We start from the raw sequence: 19,900 nt of genomic DNA on the forward strand, positions 1-19,900 counted from the left end.
ATGGCCCCATCCTACTCCTTGCTGGGGCCCCAAGCCCCACCCAGCTGGGCAGTATGGCTGTGCAAAGCTTGCAGCCTGTTTAACACAGATTCAGAGGAGATTCAGCTGAAATGAAACAGGACAGCAATCCAAAACACCAAAACGAATCACTGTCCTCCGAAACGGATGAATCTGAAAGCAAATCAAAATGCAGCCGTTTCGCACAGCCCTACTAGTTAGGCCTCATCTGGAGTAGTGTCTGAAGTTCTGGGCTCCACATTTTAATAAGGATGTAGTGAAGTAAGAGAGGTTCCACAAAGGAAGGCAACAATGATGATCAAGGGCTTGGAAAGCAAGTCCTATGAGAGGCTGAAGGAGCTAGGCATGTTCAACTTCTAGAAAAGCTGCTTAAGAGGGGACATGATAACAGTTTTCAAATACTTGAAGGACTGCCATAAAGAAAAGGAAAAGCACCTTTTCTCTCTCAGTGCAGAGGAGATCGCAAATCAATGGCCTGAAGTTGCAGAAAAGCAAGTTTAGACTGCATGCCCAGAAAACTTCTTCACTGTTAGAATAGTGAGACAGTGGAAAAAAGTGCCTGGGGAAGTTTTGAACTTTTGCCATCTCCTTTTATCTTAAGCAGGGCATGTATTATTCATAAGGACTACAAAATACATGCCTTGTCCCTTACTACCTTCTCTCCAAGTGCAACACTGGAGGTACTCAAGAAGAGGTTGGACAGCCACACGGTAGGGGTGATCTATGGATATTTCCCTTACTGCTGGGCTTTGCTGATTTTCTTCCCCCTCCTCCCCCTTTTCTGTTATATGTATCAGGGTGTTTTAAGCTTCCCTCATAAGCACTGGATGTTAGCTACAGCCAAGGCTGGGGACTTTGATTGCTCCTGCTGGGACCAAAGCCAGAGATTCCTGGCCAGAAGATCTTGCCTTTCTGCTCAGGGTGAGACCAATAGTCAGATTTGGGGTCAAGAAGGAACTTGACCCCATGGGCAGACTGGTATGGACAAGAGATTTTCCCTTCCTCTGTAGTGGGAGGCATGGTCCTCTACTTGGAACCTCTTGAGCATTTATAGGCAGTCCTCAGACCTGCAATGCAACTGGTTCCTGAAAACTGCATCTTAAGTCGAAACGTCCTGAACTGGAAGCAATTTTCCCATAGGAGCAGTGTTATAAGTGGGGGATTGGTTCCTTTAAGATAATGGATATGCGTGCAGTAGTAAGTGGTTGAAGGGGAGGGGGAAGGGAAGGGGTGTGGGGGTGGGCAGATCAAACATACCCCATGGTGAGGGAGGGAGGAACTGAGGCTGAGACAAGAGCTGCCTAGCCAGGGCTAGGCAGGCATGGGGAGAGGGATGAAGGCAGCAGCTCCTGGCATTGCATGCTGCTCATCTGGTGGTTCAACCAGTGGTTCCTGGCACGGGTCCACGAGGGCATGGCGGGCATGCTCCCAGATCTTCATGAGGTGGAGCAGGCAGGGATGGGATTGCACTGGGCTGTGCTCTGCGTGGGCAGCAGGAACCATGGCAAATTTCTGGTGGCTGCAGCTCCCCTCTCATAGCCCCTCATCCACCCTGATCTGGGGGCACATACCCCCCCCCCACCATGCCTTCAAAGCCGCAGTTTGTTCATGGGGTGCCCGGGTGGGAGGGGAGGGGCCACTCCCGCCGCTGCTTGCCACTTGTTCGGAGGCAGCACAGTGGCTCCACCCCATGCCCATCCCACCCTGGCTGGGCAAGCAGCAGGAGAGCATCAGGGTATCAGGGTGGCATGTGGGGGTGGGGAGTTGTAGGTCAAGGACTTCCTGTACTGACAACATTTTACGAAAGGAAGATATTGGCTGCCTTGGTTCCTCTGCTGTGTGTGTGGCGGGTTAGGGTATTAAGTCTATTTTGTACAGAATAAAGATTATGGTTTATATGGGATAGTTTGGACAGGAATGATCCTGCCTCAGACAGGGGCTTAGACTAGATGCCCTCTAGAGGTCCCTTTCAGTCCTACTTTTCTATATGACATCTTTACTTTTATTAAAACATCAATTCCCCTCTTACATTCCAGTTTTTTGAGCCTGGTGGGGAAGAAAACAAAGAATCCAACATTTTTCCCCTCTTTTCTTTGGACAAAAAAAAAAAAAGTCATCAGGATTTCTACCTCAAACTTGTGATTTTTGTCAAAACCTGACTTATGCTTTTTGACCATTCAGAGTTAGCAACATTCATGACATAAAACAGGCTGGCCTTTGTACTAACAATAACAGTGCAGCAGTGTCCCCCCAAACCTCAAAAATCTGCAAGAGGCCTCACTACTTCTATGGTTGATAAAAGAACAAGAGTTAAATCTTAAGTAGTTTGTAACTTAAACTACAGCAGCTCACTGTTCAAAATAGTGTTTATTAGTTAGCTCATCTACAGTCCTTAAAAGATTTCAGTGCAGTATATACCAGCATCATCATCACAGCCACCTGAAGAAGGGGGAAGGACCTGACCAGCCTGCAGGCTCTACGACGTGGCAGGCCTCCCTGGGCTTAAGGGTGTCCTTTAGCATTGCCCTTCAGCAGTGACAGAGGTGGAGAAAGTGGTTCTTTCTTTTACTTTTCTGTTAGTGTTGTTTTGAAGTGTAGTATTCTACTTGCTGGGGGAAGGAGGAGTTGGGTGCATTTGGGAGGGGGTGGGATATTGGAGGAGGGTGGGCGAATCTTCCCTAGGATTAAAAGGAGGGAGAGTGTGGGTGGAAATAGAAAAAACTTTTTTTTGTATCTTGGATGCAAGTAGGGGTTGGGAGGCTGGGATTGGCAGGATGGTTTGCTTGTGTGCAGTTTGGGCAGGGACACAGCTGTGGGGTAGAAGTTGGCATGCTCAGGTTTTGCAGTATTCAGACCCTCTGTAGATTATTTCTTTATTGTAAACCACTGAGCCTCGGGTAGAAGGACATATACAAATCAAACTCTGTTTTAAATTGAGATTTTTTTATTTTTTTATATAAAACTTGTCATTATGTCCAAAGGATACAGATTTAGCTCTACACAGCCAAACCAATAAATGCCTATCATTTCACAAAAACTGAAATATACTTTGAAACTTGTCACATATTGTGGCATGCAACAGCATTAAAGAAATAGTATTGAGGGATTCTGGAAAGAGTAAGGAGGTAAGCAGTATGTTAGAGCACCTACTTCAGATGCAGATTCTTTTTGCTTAGAGAACCTTCCCTTTCCCCAATGCATAATAGGAGAAAGGAAAGTTAAAAATACCTTGTTCCATTTTCAGTGTAATATGCAGTCAGGAAGAAGGACGTGAACTGAGTGCAGGGCAATGCTAAGAAAAAAAACCTCACAAAGCTCAGAATGAAGGTGAGCAATGAAGAATCAAAAGCATCACTGCATCAGGATGTAACAAGAAGAAATCTAATCTAACAGGGAGGAGGCAGGCTGACACTTGAGGAAGAAGGAAGACAAAACAAATGTGACATTTAAGTGGTATGGTACAGGAAGAATGTGTAGACAAGATAAAATAATGGATGTATGAAGAAGGAAAAAAACAGCAGACACAAACACTAACAGTTTACGTTAAGAGAATTTAATAAGCAGCTAGACAAAAAGGCCCAAGTTAACTGGCTAAGGCTCAGTGTGAACAATGATCCCCTGATGTTCACACAGTGAGGTCCTGAGGGCTTTTCCAAGCAAATGGACAAACAGGAACAAACACCTTCCTGCAGGCTGGTTGGAGACTGGGGATGAGACCAAAGGGAGGATGTAGCTTCAGCCATGTATCAGCTGGATCTCCTGCAAATGTAATTACCCGATGTAGTCTTGCTGCTACTTTTGCCATCTCCTTTTATCTTTAGGCAGGACATGTATTATACATAAGGAACTAAAGAATACATGTCTTCTCCATTACTAGCTTCTCACCAAATGCAAAACAGACCCATCAAAAACACCAGCAAAATTTGCTCAATGAAAGAGAGAAAGCAGGAGAAAAAAAAAAAAAAAAAAAAAAAAAAAAAAAAGACGCAGAGAAAAAAAACGAGCTGTTAAAAAAAAAAAAAAAAAAAAAAAAAAAAAAAAAAAAAAAAAAAAAAAAAAAAAAAAAAAAAAAAAAAAAAAAAAAAAAAAAAAAAAAAAAAAAAAAAAAAAAAAAAAAAAAAAAAAAAAAAAAAAAAAAAAAAAAAAAAAAAAAAGCAGCAGCAGCAGCAAAAGCAGCTCATGTTTCCTTTTAAAAGGTCACCTTATAATATAGGACAAATAATTTTTATTGACATAATTAATGCTTGGGGAGTTTTAAAAAGGCAATCAAAGGGTCAGAAACATGGAAATAAAGCCAGCAGTTCTTAACATTCCTCAAAGCGATAGCAAGAAATGAGCACATTAAGTTTGAGGGAGAAACTGAGGCACAGAAAGATTATATGATTTTTCAAATTCACACAGGAAATTGTGGCCTCACTGGCAACAGAACCTTGAACTCTCTCTCTTTTGTAGTTCCTTTGTTTTAGCCTCAAGATCATCATTAAATCTCAAATCGTCCCTCAAAACCTTACCTCTCCATCCTTAGTCTCACCTGCAGTATTTGAGATGCCAGTTTGTTAAATTCCCAGTTATTGTTACATGTGCAACAAATGGCACTCTCATTGCTTTGAGTTAAAGTATCTCCTAAAACATTTGATTTTATTCTTTGACAGCTCTACAGCTAACAAAATAAAACCATTACAATTCAAAACTGAAAATGTTGTATGCAAGTTGTTGCCAATAAAGAAATGTGTGCCTCACTTCAAAGGGCTTCATGCAACAGAATGAATAAATAGGATTAAAGCTTATATGAAATAGAATCCAAGTAACTCTAATATAAATTATTGCAATAGACTGATCTCAAAGGATTATTTACCTGAAAGGATAACTGGAATTATGAAGTGCTATTCGGCATAGGGGGAGCTCTAGTACAAGCTCTCGGAAAAGAGCAGTTGCAGTTTCTTTAGAGAGTGACAAATGCATATTTAAATCCCCTTGAAGACAAGAAATAAGGAACTGTAATAGTACAAAAATAACACTTGTTTTGAAACAGCCTGAAACATTTCTACAGTTGAGAAAGCAGAATATAAAAATGTACCCACTGTAAAATACCAAAGATATAAAGATGCATGTTCAGGAAGAGAATTACAAAAAACAATCCATATTTTCCAATGTAGTTTCACTTGGGTTATTCAGCAACAAGAGTCCCCCCCTCCTCTGATATTACCCATCACTGGTTAGCTGGTTTTAATTATAGTAAAATTCAAATGGACAAAATAGTTATTTTTATGCTGTCCAATTAGTTTGCTCTATTACCCACATTAGTGACCATATGTAAGATATTTATACATGTGCATTCCTGAACAAATGCAAGTCTTTGGAAAATAGCGAATTGGAATGTGCAATGTTAGTTGTACATTACAACCAACCTATAGAAAACAAAAAATTTTGTCTGTCACAATGGTAATATTTGGTCTTTGACCAGGACAAACAGAACAAGCAAGAGTTAAAAGCGCAAGTTTGTTATTCTCAAAAGGTAATATTATGGACCTGGCTTTCAAAAAGTTAACAATGCCAATGAGCTTACAAAACAGTACGTGAAACTATTCAGCTGTGGATGTAATGACTATGATTGTATTCCGCATCACTGACATTATCGTTTTTGCATACAAACTCCAAATTTATGCACAACTGGTAATAAGCATGCAGGTTACATATGTAATTGTGTGTACAACTGAACACTACAGTGCCCACTATTCATGTATGCAACTATAAAGCCAATACTGATTAAAATGTAACCTTATGGCTCATCACTCACACCATCACAGCAGGATTCCAGAACCACTACAGATTAAACCCAATTGCACATAACTGTGTGGCCTGCCACTCTGGCTATGAGTAATCCTGGTTTGAGGTCTTTGATGCATAAAGGAAAGCCTCAGCTTTTAAACAACAGTTATTTCTAGCCTTTATTTTTTTCCCTTTCAGACGTTACCTTGAAAACAAAACTGGATACAAGTCAATCACAGACTTATCCACTTACCACAGGTTTTCCAGAAAAAATGAGTACCGCCCCCCCCCATATCCCCCAAGTCCTTGACCACATCATACTCTAGTCTTCAAGCCTGCCAGTATGTTTGTTATTCACTGGAATGTTTAAAAAAGACAATTTTCTAATTCTGACGTTAAGCAGTAAGTTTGATGCTCAAACATAAAGCCACCTCTATGTAGGGTATCCTTAAGGTTTGATGCTTAAGATCATCATATTCCCCAGTAGACACTCTAGCCACTTGAGATGAAAGCGTAATGTATAAATGGACCAGCCAAAGAGAAGGAACATGACACTGTCAAAAGGTTACACAGCTATTTGCTAGAAACCTGTGGAATATTCGGGGATCAGGAATCCTGGGTCCTGGAAAAAGGGCGTGGACCAACATCTATATGCATGAAAGCTAAATGTGGTGTATACATGCATGAAGGGCAGAACATCTAGGGAGAAGAAATTTGGGGTTGCTGTATTACAGGCAAGTTCTATTCCCAGCTCTGCCTGAAGTTAACATGCGCTGCTTTATATATACGCTGGATGCTAACAGTTCAGGTAGTTCCTCAGAGTAGGGAACCAGGCCTTCTTCAGTAAAATGGGCCATGAAATGCAACCAGCAGTCAGAAGAGGGTAAATCTGAAGTGATGGTTTCCTGCCTCAGAGTGCTTTACTTCATTAGCCTGAAAATTAGGTGGAAAACACTGCTTTGGTAAAAGAAAACAGACAGCTCAATTTAGCCAGACTACAGAATGTCCAATAAAATCTAACACACTGAGAGCTCAGTCACAGCTTCTTCGGGGGTTTTGTAAGAACAGGGCTTATTAGAGTGAATCTGGGAAACTGTGGATTTTGCATCAAATGTGACATCAGAAGCTGTTGCGAACTCAGAGGCTAAACGACCGATTCTCAGTGAGGGTGCCACAGCACCCCAGTGCCACAGCACCCCCTTTGAAGGGCACTCCACAGTATAAGGAGATAAGCACAAGCTCAGGCTCATCTTTGCCTGGTCATTCCCCTGCCTCCAATGCAAGACAGCAAGCATGGTAATAAAATAGATGCTAATCAAATTCAGAAAAGTCATGGATGGGCACCTTGAGTCTAAAATGATTAGCTTTACAAACTGACTATTCATATTTACCAGAATGCTTGCAAAACCTACCAAGAGCTGGAGAGCCTATGGTACAGTAAGGATCGTTTATTTGAACAACTGTCTCACCCAATATTATTTATATTGGCACTCGTACAAAAACCAAACAAAAGCAGCCAGGCTCTACTTGTGCAGGAAGCGGCTGGAGGTTGGAGGGAATGGAAAATATCCCATATTTGAAGCAAACCCATTTGGTCTGGGGTGTATCCACAAGACCCATGCATCCAACCTCTCCCAAAATCCTTAAGCTACTCCAGTAGTAGGAGTCCAAGGAGCAGGAACATAACCCTTTTCATGCGAGAAGGTGGAAAGAGAATGTACTGATGGTTCGTCAGACTCCCTCAAGAACAGTAAATGAAATCTGTTTCCCAAAGTGCACCAAATAAAGGATTTTTTCCTGCTGGTTTTTTATGCCTTTGTTTTGCTGCTTGTCAAGGACATGACGGGGGAAAGGGAGGAGTAGACAGGATATAGGGTAAGAGCTTTGTTATAGTTTAGCTTTATTTTCCAATGCAGTGAGATGGACAAGTCTCACAGGAGTCTTTCCATAGTAAGCTGTAGCATGGCTCCTGATCCTTTCCAAAGGCTGATGTACTGATCACTATTACCTCATCCATTCGTTTCCTTTCAGTGTTTTAGGTTTCTTTTTTTGCCCTCTGTAAGTAAAAATATACCATTTCCATGGTGTCCAAGTCTTAGACAAATGCTTCAGTATGCGAAGATTGACCCCTTTTAAACTGGTAAATAGTGATGATTTAATCATCTCACTATAAAGAGACACAAATAAACAAAAAAGTTAATCAAAGTAAACAAAAAGGTTTAGAAACATGGGCTGCCTTTCAACATGCTCCCATGCATTTTAATTAGGACACTGCAGCATCGCCACAGCATCATGTGCATTAAGCCCCTGCCCCCTCATTTCAAAATGGCCACGGGGGCACTAACTAAATCTCATCAAATGAGCTTTAGTTAAAAACAGCCATGGGACACTTTTAAACAAGAGGCTTAATCCACACGCTGCTGCGTTTTAATTAGAGCGGCTCTCCAAGAACCACTCTAAATAAAGCACCCTCCCACCCCTGAGCACAGGTATAGGCAGCCATAGGGTTTGCATTAGACTACGATAAGCAGTGTTCTTAAGACATAATAGGTTAATCGGTCATATCTAACCACATTAATGTAGGTTTAGGAGTAGGAGTTACTCGACTTCCAGCCAGAGACAATAGGTAATACTGAAGACAAGGCCACTAAAGCGTAATAGCCTCATCCTCAAGGTTCAAGGAGTAGAAATGTCTACAGGAATCTTTAAAAAGATTAATACGTCTGTGACTCTGGAATGGAGCATCAATGGTTAAAGCAAGAAAATGCACATTTTATAAAACTTTGGAGAAGAGAAAACTGCCTTAACTGCAAATTCTATTCTTACAAAAAGATGCATACAAACAAACACTCTCAAACTTTCCATTAACGTGCTCTGTATTTTCAACATGCTCAGGCTGAAAAGCATCACCTAGGCAAAGCCTGCCATAGCAATAAAAGTGTCTTCTTGGCCTTCTTATGCTTGCATTCTTTTTTTCTGGGAGAAGCAGAAGCTGATGCCCTACAGATTTTGTTTAGGAAGACCCATTTCCTGCCCCTTCTGCCTTAAAGTAATACTGTTAGCTTTGAGGTTTCCATAACATGTTTGTTTTTTAAGATTCTATGGATTAAGGCATATTGTTCTACAGTTTCTCAAGACCCATCCACACTGTACCTCCACAGCTATGTTCACTCAAATCATTTATCTAAAGAAAGTCAGCTCCCAAGGCTTGTTTAAAAGCAAGAAGCTCAACTGAGAGAATTTAAATCAGCCTGATTTTTTTGAAGTGACAAAAGCAACAATAATTAAAGCACCACAAAAAACAAGCAAGCTGGCATTTCAGGAGGTGGCCATTAGGTATGGCAGGAAGTGGCACTAACTTAAAAACAAAAAACAAAAAAAACCACTTTGAGGAAATTCATGAAGACTTATGAAGTGTTTTCACCAACATAAACACATTTCAAAAGATGTTGTGTCACAAGAGTATCCAGATCACACTGGTCAGACAAAATAGTTTTTTTCATTTATTTATTTTTTACTTGGCCTATCTGCCACAATAACTAAAGGAGGTCATCCTTTTATCTAAATTCTCCCTGGCCATGATAACTGGTAGCAAGTCTCTCCCCACAACTCATTTCAGTAGCCGTGTTTTCCTAGCTCAAGGCAAAACAGTTTAGTCCTGGTCTTGTTAAAGTAGCAATTGGCTAGATGGGCTACCTGGCCAAGGATACCTATAGAAACCCACCTCTCCTCATACCTAACACAATCTTTTCAAGCCTGTAACCCACCTAATAAGTCTCTACTCGATCCCAGTATCTCTACATCAGTGATTGTCAACCAAGGTACCACTGCACCCTGGGGTGCCTTGAGATCCCTTCAAGGGTGCCCCAGGTCGCTATGAAATGTCAGCAGTGTTAAGTATGCAAACACAATTCACAAGATAAACCCAGAGATTTCAGAAAAGGAAACCATAGTGTTAAAAACATTCTGCCTTGTTCTGGTTCTTCGCAATGGAAAAAGAAAAAATACAAACTGCTCACAAAAAGAGAAAAAAAAAAATCAACCCAAAAAAAACAAACCCACACAGCTGCCATTTTTTCCAGGGGTATCCCGAGTCTAAAAAGGTTGAGAACAACCAATTTGTAGACATGGTTGGTTGTACACACCAAGTAATCTTGCCACTCTGCCTTCTCCCAAATTAACTCTTCCTTCCACCAGAAAGGTCCAAAGAATCAAAGTTCCCTATGTATCCTGCTCCTTTTCTACCTGCACCCCTCCAAACACACACACCTGTTAGGATAGATGTATATATTTGGGGGTGCAGGTAGAAAAGGAGCAAAATATAGGGAACTTTGATGAGAGAGAGAGAGACAGATTAAAAACCTTAGTCTGTCTGTCTGCCTGCCTAATGCTTTATCCGTGTTCCAACTGACTGACATACAGCCAATCTGAGTGTGAACAAGCATTCAAACACGAGCTGACAGCGTGGCAGAGCACCAGCATGATGGTAGGGACTGGGGGGGGGAGGACAGACACGGACACGACAACACGGGCAGATGGCGTCAGCACAGCTGGCCTCAGCGCCCCCCCACACACACACACACACACGCTCCCTGAAGCCAGGGGCAACAGAGCAGACAGAACAGGGGGGCGAGGTCAATAGCACTGGCCTTGCACCCCCTGCCCTGCTCCCTGCAGGTAGCAACAATGGAGCTGGAGAGGAGTCTAGATTGTAATATTCAATTGTCCTAGGGTGGTGGGTGGGATCCAGATCCCCAATATACTATATAGTATCCAACATCCTAGGACAATTGAATATTACAATCTAGACTCCTTCATGGATCATTCCTGGATGATATCCATACACAAATAAAAGGACAGTTTCAACAACGGAGTCACATTCCATGTTGCAGAGGGTTGTTTAAAAAGACTGATCCTTCCAATAAAAACCTGATTCCAAAAGTCACACCGTGCAAGTGAAAGAACAAATGGTCCAGCACATTCAACTCTGAATCCGTGTGTAATCCTGCAGAAAAATCCTTGTGAATACATGCACTTGAAATGTATTTATAAACTAAGTGAGAAGCATCTGAAAAAGATTCCCAGTCCGCCAATTCTTAAATCAGGTCATATTATGACTATGCCCAAAAACAATCATCTATATCTACCTTTAAATTGAATGGATGAAAAGTAATATACACCACCACCACTTCCTCCTATAACAACATTTTTACGTATGACAGAAAAACATAAGAAGCATGTATCAAGTGTAAGCCTCATCAAGCATGATGCAACTTTTAATCTCTATATAGTGTTTACTATGACATACCCGGGATACACCTTCTCTCTCCCATTCTTCCCCCTCCCCACTTTTACACAGCTTGTTGTGCGTGACCTCTCCCTACCCTTGTGTTTTCCCAGTACTGAGAAGCCCTGCCTGTCATGTTTTCTCCTGTTCATCCCTATTGTTGAAAAGAAAAAAAAGCTTAACATTTCATTCTGTATTTCTGTGAATTAGGTAGCTCTTAATATTTGACCATTAAAAACATTATATTAATTCAGAAGCTATACAAGTCACTAGGAAGCATAAGTAACCCATCGCTGGAGAATGTGTTTGTTTGCACTTAAAAATCTGCTTACAAGAAGCTTCATATCAGATTCTGCATAATTTATACTTAGATATTTTCTCAGTTTCTAGTTTGGATTCATAGTATTAGCTCCTTACAGAGGCTATATGTGGCATGTTATATATTGCAGCCATTAAAGCCTCATGCTGTAATCTTTTCAGACTTATCTGACAAACTAGAGGAGGTTAGATCACACTTGATTTAAAAAAAAGGAAAAAATAAAACAAACAAACCTTCAAATACATTTAGGGGCTACTCAAAAGATATTGGCCAGTTCAGCAAGCCACACTTTCCCCCCTAAGGATTATACCCTCCAACCTTATCATATACAAACATTCAAGAAGATTCTGCAACAGATGGGCGAATGCATACCAGGGTGGGAATCGCATTCAGTACTGTCTCAGCTAGTTGTAACAAAACCCTTCCTAAGACAACTCTGTGATATACACAAGTGCTAAGGATCTTAACCTCAGAATTCTGGCCAGAATCCAGAACACAGTAAGAATACTTGAAGGAAAAAAGTAATAGTTGCAGACAAAGTACTTTTCACTTTTTCCCAAACTGCTGACCAGCAATCCCATACATCATTTAACCTTATACTTCCAATCTCATTAAGGTGTACACAGTTTCTTTTAGAAAAAGTATTGACAACAGGAGCAGTGAAGCAGAACCCTATTGAAGACAAGGCCCTAAGCAACCACTGGTGTCTTAGAAGTCTGTGTAAGCTAGACCTGTTCTAACCAATTCTCACCACTGCTACTATTTGAGCTGCACTAAAGCTAGCAACAATGCAAACGTTTTCAGAAAGATTCCTACCAGAAGCAAAAGGTCCAAAAATGCCTGAAGCAAGCCTCAATGCTTCCCTTGCTTACCTGTACCGGTACATGGGAAAGTTTTAAAGCATTTGGACACGCAGGACCAGAACACAGAAGTGTGCACTTTTGTATGTCTACACACTAACATTTATGGGTTTTCAGAAATATTTGGGTGTGGATGAAGAGGAAGTGTTATATAAAAACCCTTCAGCCACCTGTTGTTGACCAGAATCCTCATCAACAGCCTATTATAAAATGTTAATGTTTCTTCTATTATTTTAATAATTAAAATTTTACTAAAAAAAGTAAGCACTTTGTTCTATACTTGCACATTTCTGATATACACTTGACAATATAAGCAATGGTGTTACCCGATTACATTTGCATAAACTCCTGTGACAACTATCAATCACATGAGTAAATTCTGTTTTGAAATACATGAACATTTTCCTTCAACTAAAGGGCATAAACACAAAACAAAAGCTATTCACTTAGTTTGAATATTGGCTTACCGTGTAAATGCCAATTCTACAAACAGCAAATGAGAGCTGGATACATTCAGACATTCTCTAAAGAAATTAAAATAAGATATTACTAAGAAGTCTATTAACTAGAGAAACAAGTGGTTTATTTTCTAGAAACACAAAATTCTTAAATCGTTTCAGGTTTCTCTCCCCCTCCCACCTAGGTAGCTATTCGCACTTTAAAAGAACATATGCTATAAAAAGGTGCAAAGTACGATAAACTCCCAATATGGAAATTGGATGGTTGTGTGTTGTTTCTCACAAAAAATTTTTACCTTCTACTATCGCATATTTTTAGTCTGGCACTCCCTAGATTTATTTGCTTTTGAATTTTGAAAAGGGATCTCTTTTCTCTTAGTGTTCCATAGCATGCAAGTTAAAATGGTGTCAACATTTTAAAAATAAATATATTGAAGTCCCTTCCCATCAAACTGCTCAATTTTCAAACTTTTGGGAAGCCATTAATCCACTATCACGTCCGTCCTCCAAAGGAAAGTAGACCTGATCTCCAATTTTCCCTTTATGCAGACATGAAAGAACCAATTTCATCCATTGTTAGGTCTGTTAAAAGTCTGGCTATTTCCTATTTGTAGTCATGAACTCTAAATTGGGCTTCCACTGATTTATGCAGTTTGTTAACTCCAAAGTCCTTTTAAAATGTAAGTTTTTTGTGAGGTCTTTCTGCACTGAGCTATAAGTGTTGCAACTGGTTGTTTTAGAATTTTGAACATATGAACTCAGTGAGCTTACATCGATCACTTAGGAGATTATAGGGCTCTCTGTGATCTAAGACATTGAATGAATGATTCTCTAAGAAGTTCCAAATGCCACAAACCTCAAAACAGAATCAATGGAGCTATTATGGTTTTATCTGCTTTGCCAATGGCATTACAGAATCCCAAAGCTGTTTTTTTCTCTGTAATAATTTTTGAAGAGTTGAAAGGAACCACTGAATTGCACAAGATAATTAGCTTTCACACATTTCTGTTTTATCTCTGGGTGTTTTTCTTTTTTTGTAAATTCAGTACCACCACTCTCCCTTCCTCCCTTCTACCCACAACCCAAAAAATATGTGATTAGCCCATTTAGTTAGAATTTTTTTTTAATAATATTTAATTTTGACCAAAATATTAAAAGAATGATTCCTACATAACCAATGGACAATGAAAAAGGTTGCTACAAAGTTTTCTATTTTGATTGTTAATTGTTTAAATATTTAAAACAAACAAAAATATTTTGCTTCAGTATCTGAAGGCAAAATGGCGTTGTGCTAAGAATCTGAAACTACCTAAACACACTTTTATTGACCAACCTGAAAGAAATGCAGGGATATAATGAGCAAAACGAAGGAAAGTTACTTTGCAATTCATACACTGCAATGGGTTGGAAACTTTCAGCCTGTAAGGACAACAGGACAAGTAAAAGCCAAAATGTACTTTTCCCAACCTATCTAAAAATTTGCTTACTGCCATGCAAAGGTATAGAAATGCTTTTCCCATAGTTCAATTTTTTTTAAAGTTGACATAATATTACAAGCAGGGTGTTTCAAGCTAAAGCTTGCATATCTTCCAATGATCTTTTACCATATAACACTGGTCAACGTTTGTCCCATCAGAATATGACATGAAGGTTTGGGGGAAAAGTTGGAAACTACCTTAAAGACAATGCTCACAAAATACAACCTGCAGTGTGCCAAAATTAAATACTTTAGTAGCCTCAACACTAAACATCTAGGCTATGGACAGAAGCTACACAAACTGGTTTAAAGTGACTGGAAACTGGTTTAAACCTGTAACAGAACACAAGTTCAGTGCACATAAACCGCTTTCAAAATGGCCCAAACTGGTTTAAGATAAACCTGATTGGATGTAGTGTCCGACTTAATTCATTTAGGCCAACCCAGTTTATAAAACTTCTGTCCCAGACCCATTCCCGATTCGAGTTAAGTCTCAGTCCCCCAGCATCCCAGGATGCTTTGCAGCCCTGGGCTATGCTGTCTGCTCCAGTGGAGCAGGGACTGTCTCATCCCCCTGCTCCTTAGCCTGCTTCTGCCAGCCTATAAGGATTGGAGGGGGCAGGAGAACAGACCCCCCCAGGCGGCCCCTAGCCAGGGTCCACACAGCATGTGGGGGGGAGGGAAAGGCCCTGTGGTGGGGGCTTTTTGACCCTTGGCAGCACTTCTCTCACCTGTGGCAGTCACTGAAGCAATTGGGTGCTGGGGAGGGGAAGTCCTCTGGGCTGGTTGCCTGCTCATGCAGCCCAGCATGGGGGCCCTGGGGAGCCCCCATCTTGGGAGGCTTCTCCCCACCTTAGCCTGGGGCAGCCCCAGGGAACTCTTCCCCTCCCAAACCCCAGAGCTGCTTGCCTCAGCCCTGGAGCGTCTCAGGCAGCCACAGGGAGCAGAAGGAAATTCTCCTGCTCCTCCACAGCCAGTTGTGCCTCAGCTGCTGCAACTCTGAAGCAAAACTAGTACAGGGGAGTAGAAGAATTTCCCTCTGCTCCCTGGGCTATCTGTGAGACTCTCGGGCTGAGGCATGCAGCTCTGGGGTTCGGGATGGGAAGAGTTCCCCTCAGCTCCCTGAGGCTGCCCTGGGTTGAGGGACCCCAGGCTGGGGTAGAAGGAAGCCCCCCAAGGTGGAGGTTCTCCAGTGCCCCCATGCTGGGCTACACAGGCAGGCACCTGGCTGAGAGGATGTCTTCTCCCCCCTGTGGCCGTGGCTGAAGGAATGAGCAGCCCTGGGACAGGCAATTCCCCTCGGCTCCCCAGGGCTGGGGAAACCTCCCGAGGGGGAGGCTCCCCAAAGGTGGGCCAGCACCTGGACAAGGGGCTCCTCAATCCCCTGTGGGGGGGACAGCAGGGCAGTGGGGGCATGGGACGGGGCTGGAAACGGCCAGCCCGCTGGGAGACATGCTTTAGCCTCCCCCGCTTACTGGCCTAGTCAGGGCAGGCTTCCCCCTGCCTTACCCCAATTAAAAACTGAACATCAGCTCAGTTGATTATTGGTTCAACCTATGTACCTTCGAGGAAGCTGCCTAGTTTGAACCAATTCCGCCTTTTTAACCATCTGTACTTAGCCCTAATGTTGTCTTGTAATGTTATATTCACTATACCCACCCCCAGAAATGTCTGCTCTCGAGGTCAATCATGTTTCTGTTCATTTTCAGGCAAACTGAACACTGAGAACAAGATATGAAGAACCAGGTCAAGCAGTTAGATGTTTAGATCCTATCTAGTCCCCAATATTTCTGTCCACTTATGTTCAGAAAATTTTATGTATGGTAGTATAAAGGAATACGGCAGAGGTTTTCATAATTATACAATATAGTTATATGAATGGGCTTATATCCCAAGAGACACTTGCTCTCTCTCACCCTCTACTTGTGTGATGGGTTTTGTGCTTACAGAACAACTGTGGCAGAATTTGTATTTTGTTTTACTTACAGTTTATTGTTGCTTTCTGTAAGGATTCTACATGGTAAGCATGAAAATAAAGAAAAAAAAATTAACATTTGCATCTGTTGCAATCTTACTGTAATGTAAGATGCTTCATGTTCTATACATGTCTGAAGATTTTAAATAAAGGACTGCTGACAACCATATTTAAAAAAAGTGAGAAAAGTAGTCTTTTCTCTTAACCTCTTTAACCTTAAAAAAAAAAAGTCTACCCTTTTAATTGCACCCTCATTTTCTACAATAAAGGAATATCCACTCCATCTATGTAGATAGTAGATCAGAAACATCAATTATTCTGTTTTCAAAAAGTAAAGAAGCCATTAGTCATAATGAATTCAGAGGTTCTGTCATAGGCTAGGAACAGATGTTGCATCTGTCCCTGAACAAGTTGTACCTGTGTTTGTCCTGGAACAGAGACATCCTGGTATCTGCATGTACATGCATTGCCCTTCTAATCAAGGTTTAGCAAGTGGCTAAATGCATTGCCACTTTTCAGCCATTGATTCAATTATGCAATTCCAAGATAAAGTACATCTGAATGGTTGTTATGTCCCAGGATAAACTATTAATACTTCTCATTATATTAACATTTTTAGGATGTATCCCAAGATAACAGACATGGATGACTGAACAGATAAAATGGTTTCTCTCAGGGCTGAATGCAACATCTCTGTGTATAGAGCTCAGCAGTTCAATTCAGCATTACATTTTCATTTGCATATGGTTATGAAATCATCCAATTAACTATTAACATCAGTAAAAATACATACACACACACACACAAAAAGATTTGGTGACTTGAATGGTAAGAACTCCTGCATCAGTCCAAATACAAAAAAATGCATTAGCTGTGAACCAAAGCAACACATTCAATTTGTAGGACCCCCTCCCCCACAACCACAAAACTTGAATTACAAAAAGCAAAGGCCTACCAGTTAGATATGCAAAGCAGTAGGCACCTTGAAAAGACTCACTAGGACATGTTTTGCTCTTGTCTATTAGAAATAAGAATCTTTGTTACAGTCATAACAGAAAAGATCTAATTGCAGAAGTTCTTAAATAATTAACACTCTCAACACACACGTAAAGTTTTGAAAACAAGTGACCGAAATTCTCATTTTCAAAACAGGGTTGAACTTCAACCCAGTTCTGAAAGTGAACAACCTTCAAGGATCTCAGCATGGACACAGGCTCTGCCTGCAAGAAAGGCTTAGTTCTGACCTTCAAAAAAGGTAAAAATAGAATAACTGCTAAAAATGAATGAACTATTTGACATCCAAAGCAAAACTGACTTGAGTTAGGTTCACAGTTTTGCACAAGATAAGACAAGTTGGTACCTTCTGCCACAAGTACAGAGGTGGTTAGCTCTGTTAGTCTCTGAAGTCAGGCTTTTAGATGCCAGACTGCCCTACTTTCTGCCTGGTTTGAGACTAATATAGGTAACCACCTCATTGCAGTTTTGCAGCGTAACAGGATTATTTATTCTTTGCCAAGGTATTATACTTCTTGCCATAATCCTAAATAAATTACCATCAACTGGAGAGAGTTGCAACCTAAGTCCACAGATGCAGAGAAGTGTGCATAAAGGCACAGACTGAGATATTTTGCGGTTAATTTGGCAAGAAATAATTGCTTAGAATCATTGTGCCTTCCATGCAACAATGTTTTTCCTACACCTCATATATTTCATCTTTTCCAGTGCAAATACAAATGTAAACGTACTATATACCTACCTCTTAATGATTAAAAAATGCAGCCAGTGTTCTTTTTATGTAACCTGCATGCAAAGTCAGAAAAGAGACTCTCAGAGATCACGTGCCGCAAAAGATACAGGACAGCAAAAGACACAATGCTGTAATGCAAACTTCAGAGATCTGATGTCCTAGCAACTGCAGAGGCTATAATATTCGAGGGCTACCTTAAGCACCAATATTGCCTTAGGGCTAGACCAATAGGATAGACTGGGATCAGAGGTGGCTAACCTGTGGCATGTGGCAGAACAGGGAGGGGCAGAGTTGCAGATAGGGCAGGAAGCAGGGCACAGAGCAGCAGATTGCACAGGGGAAGGGGATTTGAGTGGCACTTGGGGAGGGTATGGGGCTAATTTATGGCAAGCCTGACAAAATGGCTGGACCTCACTGGACTGGATAACCTCCAAGCAGTTTTCATCCCCATTTTCTATGGTTCTGGATACCCAAAGTGTTTTGTAATTTGTATATTGGAGTTCAGAGTTCGAACTTGAGGATTTATTACTTCACAAAGAATTACAGCCCATGTTATTAGCGATATTTAATACCAGCAGTTGTGCAAATTTAATGCAGTACTTTAAAGAACAAAACACTACTAGGCTCTCACATTATCCCATGTTAACTGGAAAAAAAAAAATCCCAATTTTCTGAATGTTTGTCTTAAACCACTAGAATAGGCATCTTCTTGGTGGTTTAAACATTCTAAGCTAATCGGAAAAAAATGATTCTAAAAGAAAGCCAATGAGATTAGGGCAGGAGTTCTTCTGGTACATGGAGGGTACAATGTCTTTACATTAAAGAGAAAAGACTGAATGAAGTAGAGGATAATTTGCCCACTCCTCTAATCAATATGTTTACTAAAGAAACTTCCATGAAAATATTTAGTCGAAAGGGATAACAGTTCAAGTAGGGAGAGACAAATTAGGAAAATTAAATTTAAAGCTGCTGCAAATGACAGTGATTCCTTCAGGTTACTGGATTTTCTTCTTCCAAATCTACTGAAACATGTAATCTGTTGGAACTTCTGATGAAAGTTGTTCTGTCGACACCTCTTCCTTGTCTAGTACTCTGCAAAGGCCATCAATTTAGTTTGATGCTCAACATCCTGACCCTTACTACAATCATAAATGGGCTAAGCAGCAGTTGCTTCCATCTCAGCCAATCCAGGAGCCATGCTTCGTATGGCATTCTCCCCACTGGTCCAGGACCCACACCGCTGGTGTGGGATCATGCCGTCTGGGTCGGGGGGGGCAGGGAACAGCACATACGGTGCAGATCCCAGATGGTGGAACAGGCAGTGTGTGCAGCAGTACTAGATGAGCAGGAGCTGGGTGCTGCATGTACTGCAGATCCCAAAGTGGTCCAGAACATATTTGGTGCACACTGCAAGGCTCAACTGAGACCCAGGGGCAGCTGAGACCCAGGGGCAGCACCAGGAGCTGGGTGATAGGACTCTGCAGCCCATACCCGACACCTCTGACCTATCCCATCCTATAACAGTTCTCACATTCAAAAGAACTACTTTAGCTGTCTGCCACCAGGGAGGAATTAATGAAGATTAAGTATCTTTAGCGGCCCACACAACCAGAGTGTCTCATCTCCTTATGGGGTCAAACCTACATTCATATTTCCTTTGGATTTTCCTTATTTCTATTGGGGAGTGCATGTGGACACAATTTAGATTTGCCCCATTTTTAAGTCATTTCACATATCGACATTGGACTTTGTTCCCAAAGGAATAGCAAGTTCTTTCAAACACCTGGGGTAGAAGGGGAAGGAGAAGGAGAGCAACACCTTACCTACTAAAGTTTTGGCACTTCAGCAGCAGCTCCTAATGCAGTCATAGCCTGGGCTCAGGCTGCTGCAGCTGGGAAACAGGCTTGCAGCAGCCCCATAGCACAAGTGCCTGGTGACTTCCCTTGGTACCCCATTTGCTTTCCCCTCCCCAATATACATCCTACGTGTA

At 41.3% G+C, this 19,900-nt stretch overlaps 1 protein-coding gene across 4 annotated transcripts in view; it reads right to left on the reverse strand.

Annotated features, from left to right (window-relative positions):
• ARL15 (ADP ribosylation factor like GTPase 15) overlaps positions 1-19,900 on the reverse strand; it is a 358,539-nt gene that overhangs the window by 329,215 nt on the left and 9,424 nt on the right. For all 4 annotated transcript variants that reach the window (XR_003092511.1, XM_025196136.1, XM_025196137.1 and 1 more), the window contains exons 2-4: positions 17,920-17,963; positions 16,175-16,201; positions 12,721-12,777 (exon numbers count right to left, since the gene is read on the reverse strand). Coding sequence is in view for 3 of the 4 variants with exons in the window: in XM_025196136.1 (XP_025051921.1) it covers positions 12,721-12,774 (54 nt within the window). In the remaining variant the exon portion in view is untranslated. The remainder of the gene's footprint in view (positions 1-12,720; positions 12,778-16,174; positions 16,202-17,919; positions 17,964-19,900) is intronic.

Source organism: Alligator sinensis, unplaced genomic scaffold (assembly GCF_000455745.1).
Source record: "Alligator sinensis unplaced genomic scaffold, ASM45574v1 scaffold573_1, whole genome shotgun sequence".
Lineage (NCBI taxonomy): Eukaryota > Metazoa > Chordata > Crocodylia > Alligatoridae > Alligator > Alligator sinensis.